The sequence below is a fragment of the Nilaparvata lugens genome, chromosome 6, assembly GCF_014356525.2.
Source record: "Nilaparvata lugens isolate BPH chromosome 6, ASM1435652v1, whole genome shotgun sequence".
Lineage (NCBI taxonomy): Eukaryota > Metazoa > Arthropoda > Insecta > Hemiptera > Delphacidae > Nilaparvata > Nilaparvata lugens.
The window spans coordinates 46,160,519-46,186,521 of NC_052509.1; the positions used below are offsets into that span (position 1 = coordinate 46,160,519).

General features: G+C 33.8%; 1 protein-coding gene across 1 annotated transcript in view; it reads right to left on the bottom strand.

Moving 5' to 3' along the window:
• Positions 1–1,954: 1,954 nt before the first annotated feature.
• The window catches only part of LOC111048490 (E3 ubiquitin-protein ligase MYCBP2), a 287,490-nt gene continuing 263,441 nt past the window's right edge, over positions 1,955–26,003 (bottom strand). The window contains 11 exon segments of the mRNA XM_039431468.1: positions 1,955–2,744; positions 11,602–11,875; positions 13,140–13,322; positions 15,490–15,783; positions 18,897–19,145; positions 19,717–19,845; positions 21,157–21,294; positions 21,296–21,391; positions 22,748–22,952; positions 25,296–25,387; positions 25,389–25,442. Coding sequence (XP_039287402.1) covers positions 2,629–2,744; positions 11,602–11,875; positions 13,140–13,322; positions 15,490–15,783; positions 18,897–19,145; positions 19,717–19,845; positions 21,157–21,294; positions 21,296–21,391; positions 22,748–22,952; positions 25,296–25,387; positions 25,389–25,442 — 1,830 coding nt within the window. The 3' untranslated portion in view covers positions 1,955–2,628.

Here is a 26,003-nt window from a genome sequence, read left to right on the forward strand (position 1 = left end):
TGAGACATTGGATAAAATGAGCAATTCGTTATTTTTGTTAATTAATTAAAAACATATTTGAATTTAAATTTCATTACGAAAATTAATATTATAAATACTTATTTTCATTATTTGTGTTTATTATTCAATAATCAAAACATTAATAATGATATAAACATATTGACATTTAAAAGTATAAAAAAATATGAACTCAATCTTCCCCATTAAAACATAATTGAACATAATCTTTTAGGTTATTTAGGTAATTAATGAGTTATTTCTGGTGATTTTTAGTAAATTGAATAGCTTTCTCAAAATTGATATTTTCAGAAAATTTTTGTTTCATTCAATCAACAATACCATGGAGAATTTATCTTCAAAAACTCATGGATTTATCTCTTAACGTATTTGAAATGTTCTGTTCCAAAAATTTAAACTTTAGGCGCTCATACCTCAAAAAGTAATGATCGGAAAAAATGTTTTTCTGAGAAAACTTTCCTATTTTGATAGCTTGATGATATACAAATCGAAAAACTTTGAAAAATATCACTAGTAGAAAGTTTAATTTCAGCCTTTGCACAGTCTTAACCGATCATGAATCGCTGTCATGTGTATAAGGCTGGCAAATCGAGCGATTTGCCAACCGAGCGTAAATCGCGGTCATGTGAACAAGCTCTCAGTCTGCTAGTGCTACTTGGTCGCGGATTCTAATCCGATCGAATAGTCATATAGTGAAGTCCACGTTATAATGGCTGTGTAGGAAGATAGGAGAAAAGGGTTGCCAGATCACAGCTTCGCCACCCAAACATAGCTGATACTGGTATATCTGATGAATAACTGTTCATTATTGTTGAAAATAGTTAATCATATTTTATTTGTCAATAAAATTTATTATTTAAGGCTGTAATGATAAATTTTCATAATTGATATAAAATATTTTGTTAATTAGTTGAATTTTTACATTATTGTTGATCAACGATGAGTCAACATCGCAATGCGTGAAAGAGATAGCGCCATCTGCTTTGTTGAACGATAGACAAGGATAGCAACACCATTGCAAATCACACACTGCGATTATAACGTGGACCACACTATAGCACTCGTATTTGAATGTCTTCGCTCCGTTTTTTGTCGAGACGAGGCGAGCATCCAAAAATGGTCACATTACAGTGTGCATAGCAAGGGCAACGTGGCCAATCTCCTACTCTATTCCCTGAGTAATTGTTCTGAACAGATATCTGAATTCAAATATCTATAGTCATTTCAAAATAGCCTTCATCAACTGAAATTTGTGAATAGAGGTCTGAACAATTCACATTTTGAAAAAATTGATCCTTTGAAGGTGTATGTAGTATGAAGAATCAGGTACACATGATCTATCTATGTTTCCCTTGATGAATTGATAATCATGCTAGGACAAAAAATCAATGATATTTTATTAAAAGAGATTCAATTCAATTCTTCATCAATCCATGACAAGCATATAGAAAAATTAAAAACACAAAAGTCCACACTAATTAACTTAAGATGGCAAGCCAAATGGGTGGACAAAACTTGTGATCTCCACCTCACCCAATGAGTAGAGTGGGAGGTTAAGCAGTTTAAAATTATCTCGCAGTACTTTTATGAAAGATTTTTCTTTCAATTCACGAATACACTGAGGAAGTCTATTGAATATCTTTAGTGTGCGAATGGAATAACTGCTGTGTGATTTGGTCAGTCTTGAGTAAGATTAATGTCATTTCTCCTCCTGGTGTTGAGTTTATAAAATTGGCTTATTGCTTGCAGCGTATGTATCCGATCCTAGAAGAGTGTCAAGGTGCTGAGTAAGTACTAGCTGAAGACAGTAATAATCTTGCAAAATGTGGCCGGCAATGTAAGATAAACACCAAAGTGTTTTAAGTATTTTAGTTCAACGATTAGGATCTGATTGATTCATGAAAGATTATAGAACTACCACTACCTATTGATTTTATTCAAAGAAAAAAAACTCATATTAGTCATACATAATAATTTTGAAATGACCAAAAATAATAATTATTGATGTATCAAAACATAATTCGTTATTCTCATTGATGAATAAATTATTTTTGAAGACACAAAAACTTAGAGTATCTGAATCGATTTATCGATTGATATAAAAAAAAAATGACTAGAATATATTTCATGTTATAATAGACTCTACATATTTCATCAATAAATAAACTCTTCAATTAATGAATGAAAAGAGAAAAATACAGACAATAATGGAAATTATATCATTTAAACAGGACGATGAACAATTAAACCCGAATAGTAAAATTAATGGAACTATATTTATGTAGATTAATTAATATTCGATTGAGATTGTTAATCTTAAAATGAAGTACCTACATAAAATAATATATATCGATTTCGACTAGAATAATAAAAATATACAAAATAATGAAAACACTATAGACCAATTATTGGTATAGTCTAGACATTGCAAAATCTGAAACTCACATTAATACAACAAACAATTGTACTAAAAAAATCATACTAGAAAAATCTAGAATATTTGGTAAAAAACACATAAAATACAACATTGTACATGAAAAGGCAAAAAAGAGACAACATACAACATTGAGATCATACATGAAAATAGCAATTATATACGAAAATGGCTTTCTAAAAAGTATGAGCATTGCGGCAAACACCGCAGCCCAATGCAAATTCTTCTCCTGTTGGAGGATGCTTCACATGGAGTGGACATTCTTCACCATCCAAGCTTTTGGCTTTTGGACCTGAAAAAATTGACAAGAATATATTATTTTTCTATTGAAATTCAAATGTGCTATTAAGATTATATTGGAAAGCAATATACTTGGTAATTAATTTGGTTTCATTGAAGCTCATAACGATGATACAGAATACGCCTAATGGAAGAGTTATTTAAATTTGTTACGAAAAGAACCATGGAATCTATTATGTTTTCAAGCTATTTTTTCAATATCCTCATTTCTGAACCACACTATTTGAAATTTTCGAGGCGTTATCGTCGACAAAAAAAACACTGAAATTGTAGAATTAATCGATAGTTGTGATTTTAAAAACACCAACAATTGTTAGGATTTTTTTTATTCATTAGTACAAAATTACTTATAATTGAAATAATATTGGAAGATCAGAAACAGGAAACTCTTTAAAAATTCCTCTCCCAAATTTAGATTATAATGATTTATTGTTATTAAAAAGTTTTCACCAAACATATTTATGAATTATGGAACCTTTGAATAGGGTTCTGGTATTCACTTTGAAAGATGTAAAATCACGAACAATTAAATAACTGTTTTATATAACGCAACAATCTCATTATTATAAGGTGATTTAATAAACCTCAATAACAAAATTACATGTTAACCTCATATATTAAGGTTAGCCTGTTGATACTCTGGACCGAAGTTATTGTAAATTATATGAATTAATCTATTCCTCCATTTCTATACATTATAAATAAGTAAAAAAATCAAAATAATTCGTTTTTCCATAAACATATCATACAAAATATTATTTTAATGACTTCAACCTTATAGACTTAAAGACCTTCAAATTATACACTAGACACTAGATAAATGCATTAATCACTATTAATTCTATGGCAAAGAGATGTGAAGAAATGATAAACATTCTTCGTAGAATGGTTTCTCTTCAAATGATGACTATCCACGGATTAGGCAGCCTATCAGCAGGACATGAATATTCCCATTCCTCCTACTTGTTAACAATTTGGCAGCCAACCAGAAAGACATGAATATTTCCATTACTTTAATTTCTTATGCCTGGTCCACACTCTCACGCTCGTCATCATTTGTACGCACTTGTCGAGAGTGTGGATGAATGACAACAATGTATGGACAGGGCAACTAACCAGCAGGATATGAATATTTCCATTCATCCTACTTATAAATGATAACTATGAATAGACCTTGGGCCCTCTGCTTTTCCTTATCTACATCAACAATATATCGAGACTGCAACTTAATGGGAAAATTATGTTATTTGCAGATGATACTCTTATTTTTTTGAAGGGAAGATCATGGGAGGAGGTCCGTAACAAGGCTTCACAGGACCTTTTCCAGGTGAAGAAATGGCTGGACCAGAACACCCTTTCCCTTAATATATCAAAAACAAAGTATATGCCAATATCTCTCCGCCCCATAACAGACTACAACCTTGAGAATATAAAAATACATAATTGTGATAATCCATTGAGCAACCTATGTACGTGTGAAAGCATAGAGAAAGTGGACTCATACAAGTATTTAGGAGTTGTTTTTGACAGCCGAATGAGATGGTCAGAGCACATCTACCGCCTGAAGTGTAGGGTTCGCAAATTTATATATGCTTTTCGCATGCTGACTGACATTCTCCATGAGATCGAAATCAAAATGGCCTACTATGCTTATATTCAGTCTCTCCTCTCCTTTGGCATCATTGCTTGGGGGGGGGGAGCTTTTAAAACAGTGCTTGAACCCCTCGCAGTGGTCCAAAGAGAAATCATTAAAACAGCTTTTAAGAACATACTACTCGCTATTCACAAAACATCCAAGTTTTATCTTCTCATCTCTATAAGCCCTATTCCACAACCAATCCTTCATATATTTCTGAAATTCTCTATAGAAACATAAGTAGCAACTTTACCAGTTGGAACCTATTTGAGTCTTTCTCAATAGGTACATTCAAGAAGAAAACACGCCTGTTGCTATCAAATATAGGGTCAGAGAACTCTGAAGGACTAATAATGTCGGCATATAGGTAACCGAACTGAGCATAAAAATAATTGAAACCTGGAATTAATTTATCTCATCGACATTATTTTTTCAATATCTATTAATCTTATTTTCAATATCTATCTAGCTAATTGTAATATATTCGCGCTCTGATAAATTTTCTTTAATTTTTTTTTAACCTGATGAATGAGAGCCCGCGCATGGTTCTGGGGACGCCCTCTGGCTCATCCTCCAAATCTATGTGGTTTATAAATTTATTAATTTTTTACATTATATTTTTCACATTTTACTACATATATTTTTTCTTTTTAATTACTCACTTTTAACATTAAACTAACCCTTCATTATTATTATTATTCTACAACTTGAGACCATTACAATATCCCAAATTGGTCAATCTGTTGGGGCCCGCGCCTGTTTCTTGTGGATTAGTCATCGTCATCCAGACAACAGGTCTGCGTACCAATACCCTATGACATAGTGCTATTAAACACAATCACCAACAGATTATTGTAACTGTTGTTTTTGTAATATCTAGTATAATATTATCAATTTACCATATTATCTATTTCAAAAAAGTCAATCCTTATTAACGTGAATGTTTACAAAAATCTGAATCATTCCTCGGAATCTTCCAAACGTATTGGCAATCCGAAGAACTAGTCTTCACACACAGACCTCAGGTCCATGTGAAGATCATTCCTGAATTAAAGCACTGTCGGTTCACGACTCTTCCCTGATAAGTTATGAGTTATGAATCTCAATCATGATAAAATACTAGGTTGTGTATTTTTGAGAACCACTTTCTATTTGATTTAATTTTAATTTTTTGGTGTTTTTTATTGTACAAAATATTATTCTTATGTATGAGTTCTTGTAAGAGTATGTAGAACTGACAGCAGATTGTAAATCATATTGTTTTGTTTTCTATGAGGAATAAAGAATTTTTTGAATTGAATTGAGACTAGGCAACCAACCAGTAGGACATCTATATTTCCATTCCTCCTATTTATAAATGATAACTATGAATGGGATAGGAAATCAACCAGTAGGACATCTATATTTCCATTCCTCCTATTTATAAATGATAACTATGAATGGGATAGGAAATCAACCAGTAAGACATCTATATTTCCATTCCTCCTATTTATAAATGATAACTATGAATGGGATAGGAAATCAACCAGTAGGACATCTATAATTTCATTCCTCCTACTTATAAATTATAACTATGAATGGGATAGGAAATCAACCAGTAGGACATCTATAATTTCATTCCTCCTATTTATAAATGATAACTATGAATGGGATAGGAAATCAACCAGTAGGACATCTATAATTTCATTCCTCCTATTTATAAATGATAACTATGAATGGGATAGGAAATCAACCAGTAGGACATCTATAATTTCATTCCTCCTATTTATAAATGATAACTATGAATGGGATAGGAAATCAACCAGTAGGACATCTATAATTTCATTCCTCCTATTTATAAATGATAACTATGAATGGGATAGGAAATCAACCAGTAGGACATCTATAATTTCATTCCTCCTATTTATAAATGATAACTATGAATGGATAGGAAATCAACCAGTAGGACATCTATAATTTCATTCCTCCTATTTATAAATGATAACTATGAATGGGATAGGAAATCAACCAGTAGGACATCTATAATTTCATTCCTCCTATTTATAAATGAGAACTCTGAAGGACTAATAATGTCGGCATATAGGTAACCGAACTGAGCATAAAAATAATTGAAACCTGGAATTAATTATCTCATCGACATTATTTTTTCAATATCTATTAATCTTATTTTCAATATCTATCTAGCTAATTGTAATATATTCGCGCTCTGATAAATTTTCTTTAATTTTTTTTTAACCTGATGAATGAGAGCCCGCGCATGGTTCTGGGGACGCCCTCTGGTCATCCTCCAAATCTATGTGGTTTATAAATTTATTAATTTTTTTACATATATTTTTCACATTTTACTACATATATTTTTTCTTTTTAATTACTCACTTTTAACATAAACTTAACTTCATTATTATTATTATTCTACAACTTGAGACCATTACAATATCCCAAATTGGTCAATCTGTTGGGGCCCGCGCCTGTTTCTTGTGGATTAGTCATCGTCATCCAGACAACAGGTCTGCGTACCAATACCCTATGACATAGTGCTATTAAACACAATCACCAACAGATTATTGTAACTGTTGTTTTTGTAATATCTAGTATAATATTATCAATTTACCATATTATCTATTTCAAAAAAGTCAATCCTTATTAACGTGAATGTTTACAAAAATCTGAATCATTCCTCGGAATCTTCCAAACGTATTGGCAATCCGAAGAACTAGTCTTCACACACAGACCTCAGGTCCATGTGAAGATCATTCCTGAATTAAAGCACTGTCGGTTCACGACTCTTCCCTGATAAGTTATGAGTTATGAATCTCAATCATGATAAAATACTAGGTTGTGTATTTTTGAGAACCACTTTCTATTTGATTTAATTTTAATTTTTTGGTGTTTTTTATTGTACAAAATATTATTCTTATGTATGAGTTCTTGTAAGAGTATGTAGAACTGACAGCAGATTGTAAATCATATTGTTTTGTTTTCTATGAGGAATAAAGAATTTTTTGAATTGAATTGAGACTAGGCAACCAACCAGTAGGACATCTATATTTCCATTCCTCCTATTTATAAATGATAACTATGAATGGGATAGGAAATCAACCAGTAGGACATCTATATTTCCATTCGTTATTTTTATAAATGATAACTATGAATGGGATAGGAAATCAACCAGTAAGACATCTATATTTCCATTCCTCCTATTTATAAATGATAACTATGAATGGGATAGGAAATCAACCAGTAGGACATCTATATTTTCATTCCTCCTACTTATAAATTATAACTATGAATGGGATAGGAAATCAACCAGTAGGACATCTATAATTTCATTCCTCCTATTTATAAATGATAACTATGAATGGGATAGGAAATCAACCAGTAGGACATCTATAATTTCATTCCTCCTATTTATAAATGATAACTATGAATGGGATAGGAAATCAACCAGTAGGACATCTATAATTTCATTCCTCCTATTTATAATGATAACTATGAATGGGATAGGAAATCAACCAGTAGGACATCTATAATTTCATTCCTCCTATTTATAATGATAACTATGAATGGGATAGGAAATCAACCAGTAGGACACCTATAATTTCATTCCTCCTATTTATAATGATAACTATGAATGGGATAGGAAATCACCAGTAGGACATCTTCTATATTTTCATTCCTCCTATTTATAAATGATAACTATGAATGGATAGGAAATCAACCAGTAGACATCTATAATTTCATTCCTCCTACTTATAATGATAACTATGAATGGGATAGGAAATCAACCAGTAGGACATCTTCTATATTTTCATTCCTCCTATTTATAATGATAACTATGAATGGATAGGAAATCAACCAGTAGGACATCTATAATTTCATTCCTCCTATTTATAAATGATAACTATGAATGGGATAGGAAATCACCAGTAGGACATCTTCTATATTTTCATTCCTCCTATTTATAATGATAACTATGAATGGGATAGGAAATCACCAGTAGGACATCTTCTATATTTTCATTCCTCCTATTTATAAATGATAACTATGAATGGATAGGAAATCAACCAGTAGGACATCTATAATTTCATTCCTCCTATTATAAATGATAACTATGAATGGATAGGAAATCAACCAGTAGGACATCTATATTTTCATTCCTCCTACTTATAAATGATAACTATGAATGGGATAGGAATCAACCAGTAGGACATCTATAATTCATTCCTCCTATTATAAATGATAACTATGAATGGGATAGAAATCAACCAGTAGGACATCTATAATTTCATTCCTCCTATTTATAAATGATAACTATGAATGGAATAGGAAATCAACCAGTAGGACATCTATAATTTCATTCCTCCTATTATAAATGATAACTATGAATGGGATAGGAAATCAACCATAGGACATCTATAATTTCATTCCTCCTACTTATAATGATAACTATGAATGGATAGGAAATCAACCATAGGACATCTATAATTTCATTCCTCCTATTTATAAATGATAACTATGATGGGATAGGAAATCAACCATAGGACATCTATAATTTCATTCCTCCTATTTATAAATGATAACTATGAATGGATAGGAAATCAACCAGTAGGACACCTATAATTCATTCCTCCTATTTATAAATGATAACTATGAATGGATAGGAAATCAACAGTAGGACATCTTCTATATTTTCATTCCTCCTATTTAAATGATAACTATGATGGGATAGGAAATCACCAGTAGGACATCTATATTTTCATTCCTCCTATTTATAAATGATAACTATGAATGGAATAGGAATCAACCAGTAGGACATCTATAATTTCATTCCTCCTATTATAAATGATAACTATGAATGGGATAGGAATCAACCAGTAGGACACCTATAATTTCATTCCTCCTATTTATAAATGATAACTATGAATGGATAGGAAATCAACCAGTAGGACACCTATAATTCATTCCTCCTATTTATAAATGATAACTATGAATGGATAGGAAATCAAACAGTAGGACATCTTCTATATTTTCATTCCTCCTATTTATAATGATAACTATGAATGGGATAGAAATCAACCAGTAGGACATCTATAATTCATTCCTCCTATTTATAAATGATAACTATGAATGGATAGGAAATCAACAGTAGGACATCTATAATTTCATTCCTCCTATTATAAATGATAACTATGAATGGGATAGGAATCAACCAGTAGGACACCTATAATTTCATTCCTCCTATTTATAATGATAACTATGAATGGAATAGGAAATCAACCAGTAGGACATCTTCTATATTTTCATTCCTCCTATTTATAAATGATAACTATGAATGGAATAGAAAATCAACCAGTAGGACATAAATATTTCCATGTCAAGTCATTGCTCTATGATTTTTGTATTGATTTGAACTTTAACTTCCAAAAAACATTACAAACAAAGAAAACAAAAACAATAAGGGTACTTACTTATTGCATTAGCAAGTTGATGCTAAATGTAGCTATATATTTATAGTTTATCAATAAGAAAGTAACATTGCTGCTAAAATAAATATAATGTCTATTATAAATAATTACGGGTAATATTTGAGGGAAAATGATACCTGAATGACCTAAAACCTACATGCATAGGTTTAAAACCTGTGCGCAGGTAGGTTATTAAAAAAAGATCAAACAAAGACACAAAGAAAATTACAAACGAGTTGATAATTATAACTAACGTAGGTAGTATAAATATGTATTTCAATTGATAAATGAAATGAAATATTTACTGTATGTATGGACTGGCAAACAACCAGCAGGACATGAATATTCCCCCTCCTCCCACTTATGAAAGATAACTACTATCGGCGGACTAAGCAATCAACCAGGATATGAATATTTTTATCCCTTCTACTTATAAATGCTAAATATCTAGAGACTGGGCAACCGACCAGCAGGACAGCGCGGCAACTGTGCGGTGGGGATGTTGGTGACGCGCTGGAAGTCGTCGTGACAGGCGTTGCAGAAGTGTGTGGTGCCAAAGCAGAAGAAGACGGCCACTGAGCAGCAGTAGCGGCACTTGTACTCGAGGAAGTCGGTGCCGTGTTTGGGGCACATCTGCGCACGCGCCACGTCCGAACACGCGCCACACACCAGCTCGGCCGGGTCGAAGTCTCCGTTGCCGCCCGCCTCCACGTCGCAGCGCGCCTCGCCGCCGTAGTATGCCTTCACAAACACAATACATACATTGAAATCGTCTAATCATTTATTAAATATTCTTCAATAAAAGATATCATTCGCGATGCATTTGGTAATTTGAAAGACATGAAATGATATGTTATTGGAAAAAATCTTTTAAAGTATATATTATATTGGTTCCTATTTTGAAAAAAATTACTCAGTTTTTAATCTAGCACATAAGTTTTCAAATCTTTCAACTCCCTGGGCAGATGCTATCAGAGCTTGCTTCCCATAATAAATGATAACTATGAATGGGATAGGAAATCAACCAGTAGGACACCTATAATTTCATTCCTCCTATTTATAAATGATAACTATGAATGGAATAGGAAATCAACCAGTAGGACATCTTCTATATTTTCATTCCTCCTATTTATAAATGATAACTATGAATGGAATAGAAAATCAACCAGTAGGACATAAATATTTCCATGTCAAGTCATTGCTCTATGATTTTTGTATTGATTTGAACTTTAACTTCCAAAAAACATTACAAACAAAGAAAACAAAAACAATAAGGGTACTTACTTATTGCATTAGCAAGTTGATGCTAAATGTAGCTATATATTTATAGTTTATCAATAAGAAAGTAACATTGCTGCTAAAATAAATATAATGTCTATTATAAATAATTACGGGTAATATTTGAGGGAAAATGATACCTGAATGACCTAAAACCTACATGCATAGGTTTAAAACCTGTGCGCAGGTAGGTTATTAAAAAAAGATCAAACAAAGACACAAAGAAAATTACAAACGAGTTGATAATTATAACTAACGTAGGTAGTATAAATATGTATTTCAATTGATAAATGAAATGAAATATTTACTGTATGTATGGACTGGCAAACAACCAGCAGGACATGAATATTCCCCCTCCTCCCACTTATGAAAGATAACTACTATCGGCGGACTAAGCAATCAACCAGGATATGAATATTTTTATCCCTTCTACTTATAAATGCTAAATATCTAGAGACTGGGCAACCGACCAGCAGGACAGCGCGGCAACTGTGCGGTGGGGATGTTGGTGACGCGCTGGAAGTCGTCGTGACAGGCGTTGCAGAAGTGTGTGGTGCCAAAGCAGAAGAAGACGGCCACTGAGCAGCAGTAGCGGCACTTGTACTCGAGGAAGTCGGTGCCGTGTTTGGGGCACATCTGCGCACGCGCCACGTCCGAACACGCGCCACACACCAGCTCGGCCGGGTCGAAGTCTCCGTTGCCGCCCGCCTCCACGTCGCAGCGCGCCTCGCCGCCGTAGTATGCCTTCACAAACACAATACATACATTGAAATCGTCTAATCATTTATTAAATATTCTTCAATAAAAGATATCATTCGCGATGCATTTGGTAATTTGAAAGACATGAAATGATATGTTATTGGAAAAAATCTTTTAAAGTATATATTATATTGGTTCCTATTTTGAAAAAAATTACTCAGTTTTTAATCTAGCACATAAGTTTTCAAATCTTTCAACTCCCTGGGCAGATGCTATCAGAGCTTGCTTCCCATAATATATGTTTTTTTTTTGTAAGTAGTGAAGAACAAATGTACCGTTATACTTCGGCAGTATAATATTAAAATTGTTCATTGTTGTTTATATCTCAAATATATTATATTCACCAAGGAAATATTTTCTTAATTAAAATGCAAATATATTCAAAAACATACACAAAATATAAAGAAAATAAAAAATATATAAAAAGTACAAATATCAAAATACAAACTAACTAACTTGGTGGTGGGGTGTGTTAAAATAGGGGAGATTTTTTGGGGATTTCCAAATCACCTTATCTTTTCATGATTTAATAATACATTTTAATAATTGAAATTTAATATTCTGGTGGTTTAAAATCATATTTCTACATAGTCCGGAAACAATTTCAATCAATCAAACAATTTATCTACCCTTAAGATACAATCGCACATAAGGCAATACGTCACAAAATATTTTATAAAATTACAATACATAATCGAATCATAATTACGTCAAAATACATAATAAAATCAATAATAGCAAATCAATAAAATCAATAGACAATAATCATCCATAATAAGGCTACGTTATATAATTAACTATTTCATACAATAGTTGATAATAATATATTCTACATACTCCTGTCCTGAATTCTTCTAAAGAGTGGAACGGATTTGTAACAAGCCATTTTCTTAAAAATCCAAGGAATATAGTTAGGGAAAGGGTAGGCCTACAGAAGGAGGCTGGTAGAAGGTTGAACAATTTTATCCCCACTACTGGAAAACTTGAAAGAGATTTACTGAGTCTGCACCTAGGTACGTGAAGATCTCCTCTGGCCCTAGTCGGATAATTATGAATGTCACTGGCAACTGTCAATACATTTTCCCTCAATTTTATTTCCTTCAAATACTGATTCACAAATTTGACAAAAATGCGAAGCTAAAACAGAATAGAACTATCTGCTGTGTCTAATGAGAGATAACGATATCTAAACAATGTTAATCAGGTGCTGATTTTATAACGTGAATCTCACTATAGCTGTCTGTTGTACCTTTCCACACTTGAAGCAGACATAGTATGCGTATCGGTCCATGGCATATGCGGCCGGGTCAGGCCTGCCAACCTGATCGAGGCCCTCGTACTCCAGCCGCATCACCGCCTTCCGCCTCACGTCCTCCCACAGCTGTCGGATCGGAGCCAACAGGCTACTCAGCACTGGGTGATCCATCGGCGTCTGCCAAACACACCAACAACATTCAATTCTTTCAACCTCATCGTCACAAGTGCAGCTTATCACACACCCACCCTCATGACCGGTCGGTCAGGACAATCCGTTATAAAATTACAAGGCTCCTTTATGTAGATTTGTGTAAACGCTGGCTTATTCACATAATATTGATAAATATGGAATCATTATTGAGATAAATAATAAAAAATCTGGTGTGGTACACTCACACAACTTTCCTTGCTCATTGAACTGTAAGCCTCATTCTTAGACGAGAATAATTTAGGGGAATAACATAATGACGATTGGCGGCAAAATATTTGCAACTACGATCAGACTACTTTATATGTGTATATATAATTGTTTTCAGAGTACTTTTTCCTTTGTGTAAATTGTGAAATTCGATGATTTTTTCAAAAGTCGTCAAAACAGCTGTTTTACAGATGAAATATCTAGACTATGACTGTGTTCTTTTTATAAACTGCTCTACCTACCTACCTCATGCACTAGAAGGAGGTTACAACGTCCATTTCTCAAGGATGGGGTGGACCCCCCATTAGTTTTCCAGGGAAAAGACTCATGCCAGTTGATAGAGCTGATAAATAACTATACAGGGTATGAATTTGAAAAAAATCGGTCAAGTAATTTTTGAGAAAATCGTGAAAAACATGGTTTTTTAGTAATTATCTGCCATTTTTCTCAAGAGTATTACGAAGCTCCTGCAATTTTCCCAAAAATGAGACTCATGTCAGTTGATAGGGCTTATGAATCTATGGTATAAATTTGAAGAAAATCGTTGAAGCCGTTTTCGAGAAAACCGTGAAAACATGGTTTTTTAGTAATTATCCGCCATTTTTTCCGCCATCTTGAATTGAATTTTATTGAATTTCTTATTGTCAGATCCTTATGGTATAAGGACCTTGAGTTTAAAATTTCAAGTCAATCGGTTAATTAGGAATGGAGTTATCGTGTTCACAGACATACACACATACACACACATACACACACACACACACACACACACACACACACACACACACACACACACACACACACACACACACATACACACACACAAAAATCATGTTTTTGGACTCAGGGGACCTTGAAACGTATAGAAATTAAGAAATTGGGGTACCTTAATTTTTTTGGAAACCAATACTTTCCTAATAGGGCAAGGAAAGGAAAAGCACATTCAAAAAACCATTAGAATTGTTCTATAATGTGTGTTCACTATAGGCTACCCTGTGTGTGGCCCATAGAAATACAATATAATTGTACAAATACAATTTAGACTTTGACAAATTTTTAGACAGCTTGCTTAAAAGTTGCAAGCCATAAAGAATCGGACACTGATCTGAAAATTTTAACCTATGATGTTCAATGACGTTCTACTACCACGTGTAAAATAGTTATGAACTTCTAAACTCTTTTTCAAGGTACCAATTCTATCTGCAGTGAAAAGTAGATCACGATAGATATATACAGATGGTAAAGATTTTCTAAAATTGCTAAATATCTTACTGAACGCTTTTGCAGAACAAATACTCTCTGAATGTTTTTTATACTTGTTGCACCCCAAAGCTCAACACAATACACCAGATGAGTATTAATAAGCGAGAAGTAAACTCTTCTAGCTATATTACAAGTATTGCAATATATCTTAATACAAGAATGCCTTTGCTCATTTTATTAGCGACCTCATCAACATGCTCGTTCCAAGATTATTTGTTATCCACTGTCAAACCAAGCAAATTGACCACAATTGCGCTCTCAATCATGCTATCGCTATAATTTATTACTGGTTCAAAAGGATATTTCTTTTTTGAGTTGAATTGAATAGCCTGGCTCTTATCAGATAGTGAGCAGTTATTGAGATACTGTACAGCCTCATTAGTGGATATGTTAGCAGCTAACTCCAGCTTTACAATATAGCATTTACTTCATAAATATAACATCAGGCAACATAACCGTAGTAAACACGTCATAGACACTGCGGCCTGATGTTATAAGTCGGTTCTGTATTGTATAATAATATTGGACGACTATACAAGCTTTCAGGATCCAATTCATTTCACAAAGTATGAAGGACATAGAAAAGGAAGATCAATTTGAAACTACTATAATTGCAGAATATTCAAGTAGATTCTCCAAATATCAATTGTTATCCACCCACCTTGCAAATGGGACACTGCGAGAATGAGAATGTGATCCGTGGCCCCGCCCACTTGTTGAGCAGCACATTGCGACAGCAGTGCAGGTGGAAGACATGGCCGCAGTGCAGCTGAATGGCGGGCGCACAACACAGTGCCTCGGTGAAGCAGATCATGCACATGTCGTCGGCGTCCTGCTTGAGGCGTGCGTCGCGCGAACAGTTGTGCAGGCAAGGCAGGCACTCGGTCTCGCCTCGGATGCCGCTGCAAGGGTGATTGCAGTCAAGCATCTTCGAGCACACATTGCGTCCGTGTTCCTGCATACAAACAAACCACATTCAAATAAACGTCACTTGAATTAACATGGTGCAACTGTTGAGGGATTGTCGAAGCCATCTCAAATACAACTCTGTTTTTATAATACAGAGTGTTTCAGAAGTAGTGTCGAAAATTTTAGGGTATTGTTCCTGGATGATAGGAGATCCTTTATTAGCCATTTTGTTTTTTAGTTAGGAATTTTTATTTCAAGAACGAAATGTTGTATTGATCTGAAATTTGGCATATTAATTTATGCTATAAAGATTCATCTTTAAAAAATGAAATAACAAATTTTCTATGAAAATTTTCAAAATGGCAGCCATTTAAAATTTTTTAATAGCAAATTTCACGAAAACCGTTCACTTTACAGAAAATTTACAAAAGACAAAAAAGTTAGAGAATGTTATCAAGATTCCAAGGTTATATTATTTATTAAGATTGGTCAAAGAATAACAGATAAATTAATTCTTTTCGTACTGCATGCATGACCATTTTTTACCATTTTAAATATCAATATTAAATGTTCAATTCCAAATATCGGGGACCAAACTTCGCTCTGGGGTACAAAAGCATAATAAATTTATTACGAAAGAATAAATTATAATAGCATTCATAGTTCATACAGGAATGTTCTATCTAATCGCAGTAAATTGAGATTAATTCCCAGAGGAATGCAAAAATTTCCCTCACAAAGGCCCGGTTGCACAAAGGCCGCTTAAATTTTAATCCTGATTAATTTCACGTGAACCAAATCAGAGAAGGCCATTTCAAAAAGATGAATCTACTGAAATTAATCAAGATTGAAAATATCCCAGCTTTTTTGCAACCGGCACTAAGTACCTGATTGAATGATTACAAAAGTTCAACAGCTGAGTCATAATTTTGACACAGTCCCACTGACATGAGCTTGCTCACTCACTTCCATCATCAACATACGACGAAATGATTATTATCAGATGTTTTTCCAAGGATGAATGATAATTATCCTTTTAATGTCCTTCAGCGAGTTTTCCCAGGAATGAGACCTAGTGCAATAGAATTTTTATACTATAAACCTACTATGTTCTGAATTTCGTGAGAATCGTTAGAGCCGTTTTCGATATCCGGTGAAATACAAACATCTAAACAGCCAAACATCTAAACATATAAACAGAAATTGCTCGTTTAATATCAGACCTATATCATTACTCAGTACATTATCAAAAAAGTGTATCAAAACAAGACTGATCAGCTTTCTTGAAAAAAATAATCTTCTATCGCCAAATCAATATGGTTTTAGATCTAGTCGCAGTACAAATGATGCTATCCACTATGTGACCACTCAGATTGCCGATAAAATAAACACTGAAGAGAAACCATTAGCAGTATTCTTGGATTTAAAGAAGGCTTTTGATACGGTGTCACATGACATTCTTCTTTCAAGGCTTGATAACTATGGAATAAGAGGAGTCGCATGGAATCTGTTCAGGAGCTACCTATCAAACCGAACACAATGTGTAAGAGTCAATGGATGTATAAGTAACAAGCTGACTGTAAAGTTTGGAGTGCCACAAGGAACAGTACTAGGACCAATTCTTTTTCTTCTCTACATAAATCAATTATGCAACATGGAAATTAATGTCACATGCCCCCCTTGGAATTCAATCACCACTTTTGCAAATGACACTGTTCTACTGTTATCTGAACCGACCTGGGAGATGACCTGGAGAGAAGCTGAGACTGGACTTCAGAGGGTGTCTCGCTGGTTGAGTGAAAATCTGCTAACATTGAACCATGAGAAAACCTTCTTTCTGACCTTTTCGGCGACTCAACATGGACAGCCAACAGGAGATGAGATAGTAACAATCACAGAAATACCTGGGAGTTCCAATGAACTCTTTTCTGCGCTGGGATCATCATCTCAATGAATTATGCGGGAGACTGAGGAAGACCATCTACAAATTCAGGATTCTGAGGACACTGGTCGACAAGGGATGTCTAAGAGTTATCTACTTCTCTCTAGCAAAGTCCCTTATGCTGTATGGAATTGTGGGATGGGGAGGTGCAAGCTTCTTGCACATAGAACCCCTCCTCAGGGTACAGAAGCTGATCATGAGGGTCATCAACCAGAAGCCTCCACGCTATTCATCAGACCAGCTATTCAATGAGTTTGATGTCATGTATTCAAGACAGCTTTACTCCAAGGAGATACTATGCAGATTACACAAAAACCCAACAACATCACAACCACAACACCAGATACAGGAATCTTCTCATCACCAATGATGCAAGGAAGGCACTATACCAGAGACATTTCAATCATTTAGCACCAAAGTTATATAATCTACTTCCTGCAAACTTTACACAGATTAATCAACCTAGAAAGTTCAAAACAATACTAGACAATTGGTTGATGAACAAAGGAAGACAGAACATAGAAAACATTATTTCAAACAACAACTAACCACCTAATGACTTACTAAACACTAACTTATTAATAATACGCACAAAAAAACTAACAAAACCTACTCTAGAACATGGTACGCCATAGTAGAGTAGGTCAATTTCCACACAGAAAAAACTTAACAAGTAGAGGACACATTATAAGAATTTTTGTAACTAACTATTGTATGTAATTGTAATTTATCTAATATTTTGTGTAATTGATGTTGTAGTTTCAGTTTTTTTTTGAAATAATCATTAATTTATTTCATTATTTTTATTTATTAATAGTACAGGATAATTTTACCTAGGATGAAGCTTTGAAACTCGGTATGGCCCCATATAGCTGATTTTGAAGCCATAAGGCTTTCTGATTGTGGTTCTCGTGGAATTAATCACGGTTAAAATAACAACAGGCTTTTGTACAACCGGCACTTGGACTATCAGCTTGAGTTAACAGTGAAATTTGTAATATAAACGCCTTATACCATGGGATATATTCTTATGCTAGCTTTTATCCATGTTTTACTTAGTATTTTATCGGTGATAATTGTATTATGCTTTTGAAAAATACAATTGGTTAGATTTGACGAAATTTCAAATTTCTTCATTAATGATTTTGTTTATACAATGAATAAATGAGCACTATAAAAGTGATTGTGGAAGATATGTTTGAAAGTTGATTGATTACCTGGCACTCGTGATCGGCGCACACATTGCCGATGGCGAGCAGACCGGAATTGGAGGTGGCGCCGCAGAAGCGACAGACGCCCGTGAGAGGCGCGGCCTGTGCGCGCGCGCCACCCGCCTCCGTGCGCCGCAACTCGACCAGCGCCTTCAGTGTGCAAGAGTCGGCCAGCAGCAGCGCCCAAAACAGCTTCGTGCGCCCGCACCCCTCGTGCAGGTCCACCTTGATCGCATCCTCCTCTTCCTTGCACACCTGACAACAAACACGCAAACAATATAAAACACACTTGATATAAAACATTTCAATGATTTTTAGAAGAGAAACAAATATATTACATACAATTTGAAGTGATTTCTTAAATGATACTCCAATATAGAATGTCTCACGAAAGGTGTGACAGCCGAAAGACCATAGCTTTTGAATGAAATTTGCAACAAAAAATGTCCAGTAGATTTTTTTTATATTGACCTTATTTTTCGAGATATATCGATTTTTCAATATTTAAAAAAAACGTCAATAACTATAAAACTATCAGTCAAAATCTAATTGTAAGGATATGGTTGGAAAGAGGTAGAAATTTCCAATAATTTACATATAATCTGATCCTTTGTTAGACGTTTTTGAACTATTTTATAAGCGCTTAAATTTAAAAAATAACCCTCATTGAATTCAAAGCCAAATTTCAAACAGTTGAACTATCATAGAAAGTTCAAAAACCTCAAACAAAGGAACAAATGATATGAATATTTTTGAAAAATTCTTTCTCTTTTTAACAATTGCACTGAAGAATGAATTTTTTGAATGCATAGAATGGCCATCTCACCTGTCGATGGTGGGTTCTAGTTCTTCTATGGAGATGCAGGAATCGGTCACAGTCGGTACACAGATTGCCGCAAACGTCGCACTGGATTATCGCATTCGTCTCGCCATCGTCGTGGTTGCTGCATGTTGGCTGAAAACAATCGAATAAAATATCTCAGCAACAACAAAATTCAATTTAATAGATGCAAAGTTGTTTGAAAGATAATACTGAGAGTGTCATAGCTGTAAGGTGCCATACTGTTATAGCTATCATGAGTTTCATTAGTATCCAAGCAATAATACATCGAATTTAGACATACATTTTAGGCAGATTTTATGTCAACAAAAATGTTTAGTAGTTCTCGTCATGTAGTTCTTTAGTATTTTATCAATCTGGGGCATCCATCTTTTTTTTTTTGAAGCTGGACTCCTAGTTTTATTCATATGCAAATACAATCCAGGTAAAAACAACAGGCATTTGCCCAAAACTGCTTCAAACCTTAATTTGGAATACACAGTCTGAAGGTTATGTTACTTACGTAACTTAAATTTTAACAATGATTTTGCGCTTTAATTAGGCTGCTATTTGTTTCTGGAAAATTATTTCTATGTACAAGGTGGGCATAAAAAACTCCTTAGTTTTATACGATAAATGGAGAATGCATATAATAGCACATAGCAGAGTGGGAGTAGTGGTGTTAGGTGGTGGAGATCATGCCATTTTCAGATTACACGTTTCTTCATTTTCCACTCCACACATGTGCAGCAGTGCACTCTCATTATTTACATTTGTCAGTGATAAATTCTGATAATGCCCCAGTCAATTAATAGACTGTGGCGAAGAATAATATGAACTAAACTAAACAAAACATTACAAACATTTACAAAAATGTAAATGCAATAACTAATTTTTTAATTAAATTCTTTAATTTTTCGATCAGTAAATGCTCCAATTTATGACGAAGGTAATGCTTCTGATAACCTCAGAAATGACTACAATAAAGAAGTATTCTATTATTAGGATGTGTAATGCAATGTTATTTGCTTTCACTGTATGTATTAGTATCATAAAACTATAGAATTGTTTTGTGATATTTTTGTATTCGTCATAAATTGGAGCATTTACTGATCGATTAATCAATTGAAAAATTAGTTATTGCATTTACATATTTGCATAAATACATACATGGGAACAACAGGTTAAACCCTTATATGTCTCATTGAAACATTACAACATTCTTTATTCAAAAATTAGATTTAAAATAAATAAAAAGCTAAGAATAAGCTAAGAAATGTACCTGACAATGTCCATGTATTTATGTATCCATGCATTTATCGAAATACTCATGGCAATAAAGGTTGATTATCATAATGTTAAACATTATTATTACCATTGTCATTGTACCAAATCATTGTGTTTTTATGACAAATAAAGATTTGATTTGATAATGTTTATCATTACCCTTGGGGGCGGTGGATTGGAAGGATCGAGGGGGGCACTGCCCCATCGGGCCGAGGACAGCCGCTCCACATGGTCCTTGTCGAGCACACAGAGGGCGGCCAGTGCCAGCCAGAGGGTAGGGCAGCGCAGGCACTCCCCCCGGCACCCGCCACTCCGCCCCCAGTCGCTGCACCCCAACCACCGCCTCCGCGATCGCCGCCTTCGTAACCTGCGCCCATTCCTCGCTCACCTTACCCTACAACAACGAAGCATATCAGACAATAATGTAGCTACTCATTGAATAAGAAGGAATATGATTCTATATTCGTCAATAAAATATATTATTTAATGGTTTTAATAATACATTTTCATAATTGAGATAAAATATTTTGTTAATTATATTTCTACATTCTTAGGGGGTCTGCTTATGATATTCATATGAACAAATTATACACATTACAGAAACACCTTATCAGAGCTGAATTATGGAGGCCAAGATTGTACCCTAGTAGACTTCTTTTTCAAGAATTCCAGGTGCTTACAGTGAGGCAAACATATGTTAAAAGAATCATATTATTCATTAATAAGAATAGTGATACATTCAACTTAAGGAATAATCCATATAATTTGCGTCCCTCTAATCCATTACAATTTGATGTTGACTTTACCAGCTTAAGTGTATGTAGACGTCAGTTTGAATATTAGTGTTACTTGTTTATAAATAAAGTCCCAACTGAATTCATTATTAATAGAATTACAAAATCCATAATGTATCTTATACTGGAATGGATTAGGATATTAGGATAAATTTTTATTTTAAATTATCTATATCCATTATGTAGTGTTTCATTCTTGTGTTATAAATTGAAAAAAAATTGTTATGGCTTCCTTGTATTGGTCTTTTTGAGTTCGTCATTTGCTTGTAATTTTGTTACTTTGTCTTATCGTTTGTAAGAATTGAGATGTGACCTGGTTTCCGTAATTTTATTTATTCTAGGGGTTTGAATAAGCTCTACTTTCTTTCTATTCACATGTTTGCTGTATCTAGTTGTTCGAACTCACTACCGGCGCACAAGTTTTCTTTGCCGGTACTGCCAGTTTGTAAGTTAGAATATTTATTTTATCAATCTGTATTATTTTATGGCAAATAAATTAATTTTAATTTGAAAAAATGATCTGACAACGTTTTGGAGCTACAAAAGAATAGCACAATGTTAATCAAATACTGCCATTATATCGTGGACCTCACTATAGTCAGTTTGACATCAATCAAATTGATGATTGTAATAGTTTAGGTTAGTTGAATACGATTCAGGTTAATAATATATTTGGTTGAGCGACTCATTCCTCAGCACAGCACTGCTTACAGAAGGAATGAATCATTAATTGATTAAATTGAATTGTTACTTCGTCTGAAAAGCAATGCGTTATCACAGAATTACTATTTCAACATTCTGTATCATTTATCTTCGAATTTCAGCAATAATTACTAGAGTTAATTCAAATTAATTTTTATTCGAGTATAGGATTGTATTTTTTCACTATATTATTTTCTTCTGGTATACAATTTAATGGTAATATTGTTTGTTTGGTTGAATTGTATGTTACTGACAGCAGCCATGTCCTTGACGAGATGTATGATGTCCTCGGCGAGGCGCCTGGACACGGAGCCCCTTAGGAACCAGCGGGTGCCGTAGTGGTCACGTGGGTGGATGGCTGTGGCCAGCGTCACTGAGCTCACTCCCTTTGCCTTCACTTTCACCTGCACCGTCAGCGCCTTCGCCACGCAGCTCAGCAGCACGTCCAGGATGCCCGCCCTATCAAACAAAATCATAAAATTCTAATTCATAAGTTGAAATTGATTGTTTGATTAAAATTTTGATGATCAAATCTCGGAATTTGAGCTGGACGGATTTGGAAATCTATTTGTTCTGTATAGATTTGTAGTTGAAGATAGGTTCAAGATACAGAACTAAAGATAGAATATTGGTCAAGGATCAAATCAAAAATTCTTTATTGGCTCTTCAACGACAGCAAATATACAAAAAAAACTTTCAGCAAAAATATAAGAAACCAATCACTTGCAAGGAAAATCCTGTGCGCAGGTGAGAGTTGCTAATACGAATTCAATATGAGTCATTTTACAAAAGATGAAATAAGAAATTATATAATATAATACTAATAAAAGAAGATGATGAATAAGGATGAAAGAAAGAGAGAAAGAAGGAGAAAAGAAAGAATGAAAAGAGAAAAGAAGAGAGATGGCAAACATACTATTGAAACAAAAATAAGAGTCACTAAAAAAGTATTCCCTCAATTATACTGATAATTATCCATTCCATAGTCCTTTTTAAGCAATGTAACAAAATTTCGATTAATATGCTCCGTAAAGATAGAATATAAATTAATATGTAGGTATAAAAGTTGCAGTACAAATGAATATAAATTTGAATTTAGGGAAGCGGTTGGGAATGCATTTGTTCAGTATAGTATTTGGGGTTGAAGATAGATAATTAAAGATGATGTGGCTAACTCCACTAACTGTCTTCTGATGAGCTTCAAAAACATTTTCCGGTGAAATTTTACAAAAAACTTGAAAATGAAGGTCCTGAATATAAATTAGTATGTAGGTATACAAACGGATATGAATTTAAATTTATGGAAGTGATTGGGAATATATTTTTTTGTATAGATCTGAGGTTGAAGATTGGTTTAAGATAGAGAATTAAATATAGGATATCGGTTAAAGATAGAATATAATTAATATGTAGCTATGAAAATTCACGGTATGAATGAATTTGAATTTAGAGAAGCAGTTGGCTCTGTGATCACACTGATATGCTATCGATGGATAAGTTGAGATTCACGAGCCTGCTACTACCATTTTAAGGGTGATCACTTGAAGAGCTGCTTCCTCTAAGTATAATTCGAGAGTTGAAAAATCGCTTCCCGGTGGTTCGGAACCCACCTGAAGCTGTAGATCTACTCATATCTCATCATCTTCCATCATCATTACTCACATTACTCCTTTGTTTTGTTTCATGTTTTTTAACATTGTTTTGGTTTTGGTACTAAAAATTTTGGTACTAAAAAAAAGACACAAAACTGAAATACCGGTACGCATAATAGTAATGGAAAGGATGATGATGAGTGATGGATCAAGTGTGTTGTAATGTTTCACCGAAAAATGTTTTTGAAGCTCATCACAGACAGTTAGTGGAGTTAGCCCCAAGCAGCTGTCGAGCTGATTTTACTGATCAGTTACCTGTTATGCAACCTTATAGCATCAGACTAGAATGAAATGGAAGAAATAAACGATAGGCTCTGATGAAGCCTTATGTACTTGTATATTGTAATGATATTAAACATCATATCATGATCAAAACTAATGCAAAATTGAAAATATTGTTGCAAATTGATTTGATTTTGTGCTTGAGAAAATGCAATGAAAAAAGGCAATCTGAAAGAATAATTTGCAATCTATTGAATTTTATTTGTTGTCGAAGCAACAAGAGAATAAAAATTGAATGAATTAAATAAAATAAATAAATAAATGTTTATTTCCCAAAAAAACTAAAACTACAACATCAATTACACAAAATATAAGATAAATTACAATATTACATTCAATAGTTAGTTACAAACAATTCTTATAATGTGTCCTCTACTTGTTTAGTTTTTTCTGTGTGGAAATTGACCTACTCCACTATGGCGTACCATGTTCTAGAGTAGGTTTTGTTAGTTTTTTGTGCGTATTATTAATTAATTAGTTTTTATTAAGTCATTAGGTGGTTAGTTGTTGTTTGAAATAATGTTTTCTATGTTCTGTCTTCCTTTGCTCATCAATCAATTGTGTACTATTGTTTTGAACTTTCTAGGATGATTAATCTGTTTAAAGTTTGCAGGAAGTAGATTATATAATTTTGGTGCTAAATGATTGAAATGTCTCTGGTATAGTGCCTTCCTCGCAACACTGGTGATGAGAAGATTCCTGTATCTGGTGTTGTGGTTGTGGTTTCTGGTTTGAAATGTTGTTGGGTTCTTGTGTAATCTGCATAGTATCTCCTTGGAGTAAAGCTGTCTTGGATCCATCACGTCAAACTCATTGAAAAGAAGTAAAAGCAAATCAACTATTTAATGTGAAAATAGTGTTTGCTTACTGATAGCAGTCAAAGTGTTCGCCGTCACTGTCCTTGGCCGAGGCGACGACGGTGAAGTCGGTGGGTGGGAGGCGTGGCACCCCCGTCAGCCGGGGCCAGCACCAAGGGGGGCACAGACGGCAGCATTCGTCGCAGCAGCCCCGTCACCTGCAACATCATCATACTCATACGTCAACAAAAAATGTCTATAGTGTATAATGTATATTGTGTAATCGTAAACAGGTTTATCAAGTCTAGTATCTCTCAATGTGATACTAATAAGGGCAATTCATTCGAGAGATTCCCCAATAATGAGTTAAGAATGATATTATATTTATGAATGTATAAATAATAAATATTACGACTGGAGGCGGATTCCCATATATCAGTATCAGTGAACGTGTTCAGGAGTAAAAATATTATTTTCATGTTTTCTAATGGTACTTATCTCACTCTACCCGGCCGAGTGGTAATGGATATTCTCCCATTATATTCAATTCAATTCAAAATTTATTTATTTTGCACATCAATACAAAAATTATGACAAAAATAATTGTTTGTTTACATAATTTACCTTATGTATAATTACAGAAATAACTTCATTTGATAAATAAGATAAAATAACCATCAACTAAAAAATAATATAAGTATCTCATGAGAACAATACTTCCACTGCACGAGTCACGTACACTGATACTAATATATGATAATCTGATTATTATTACTGAC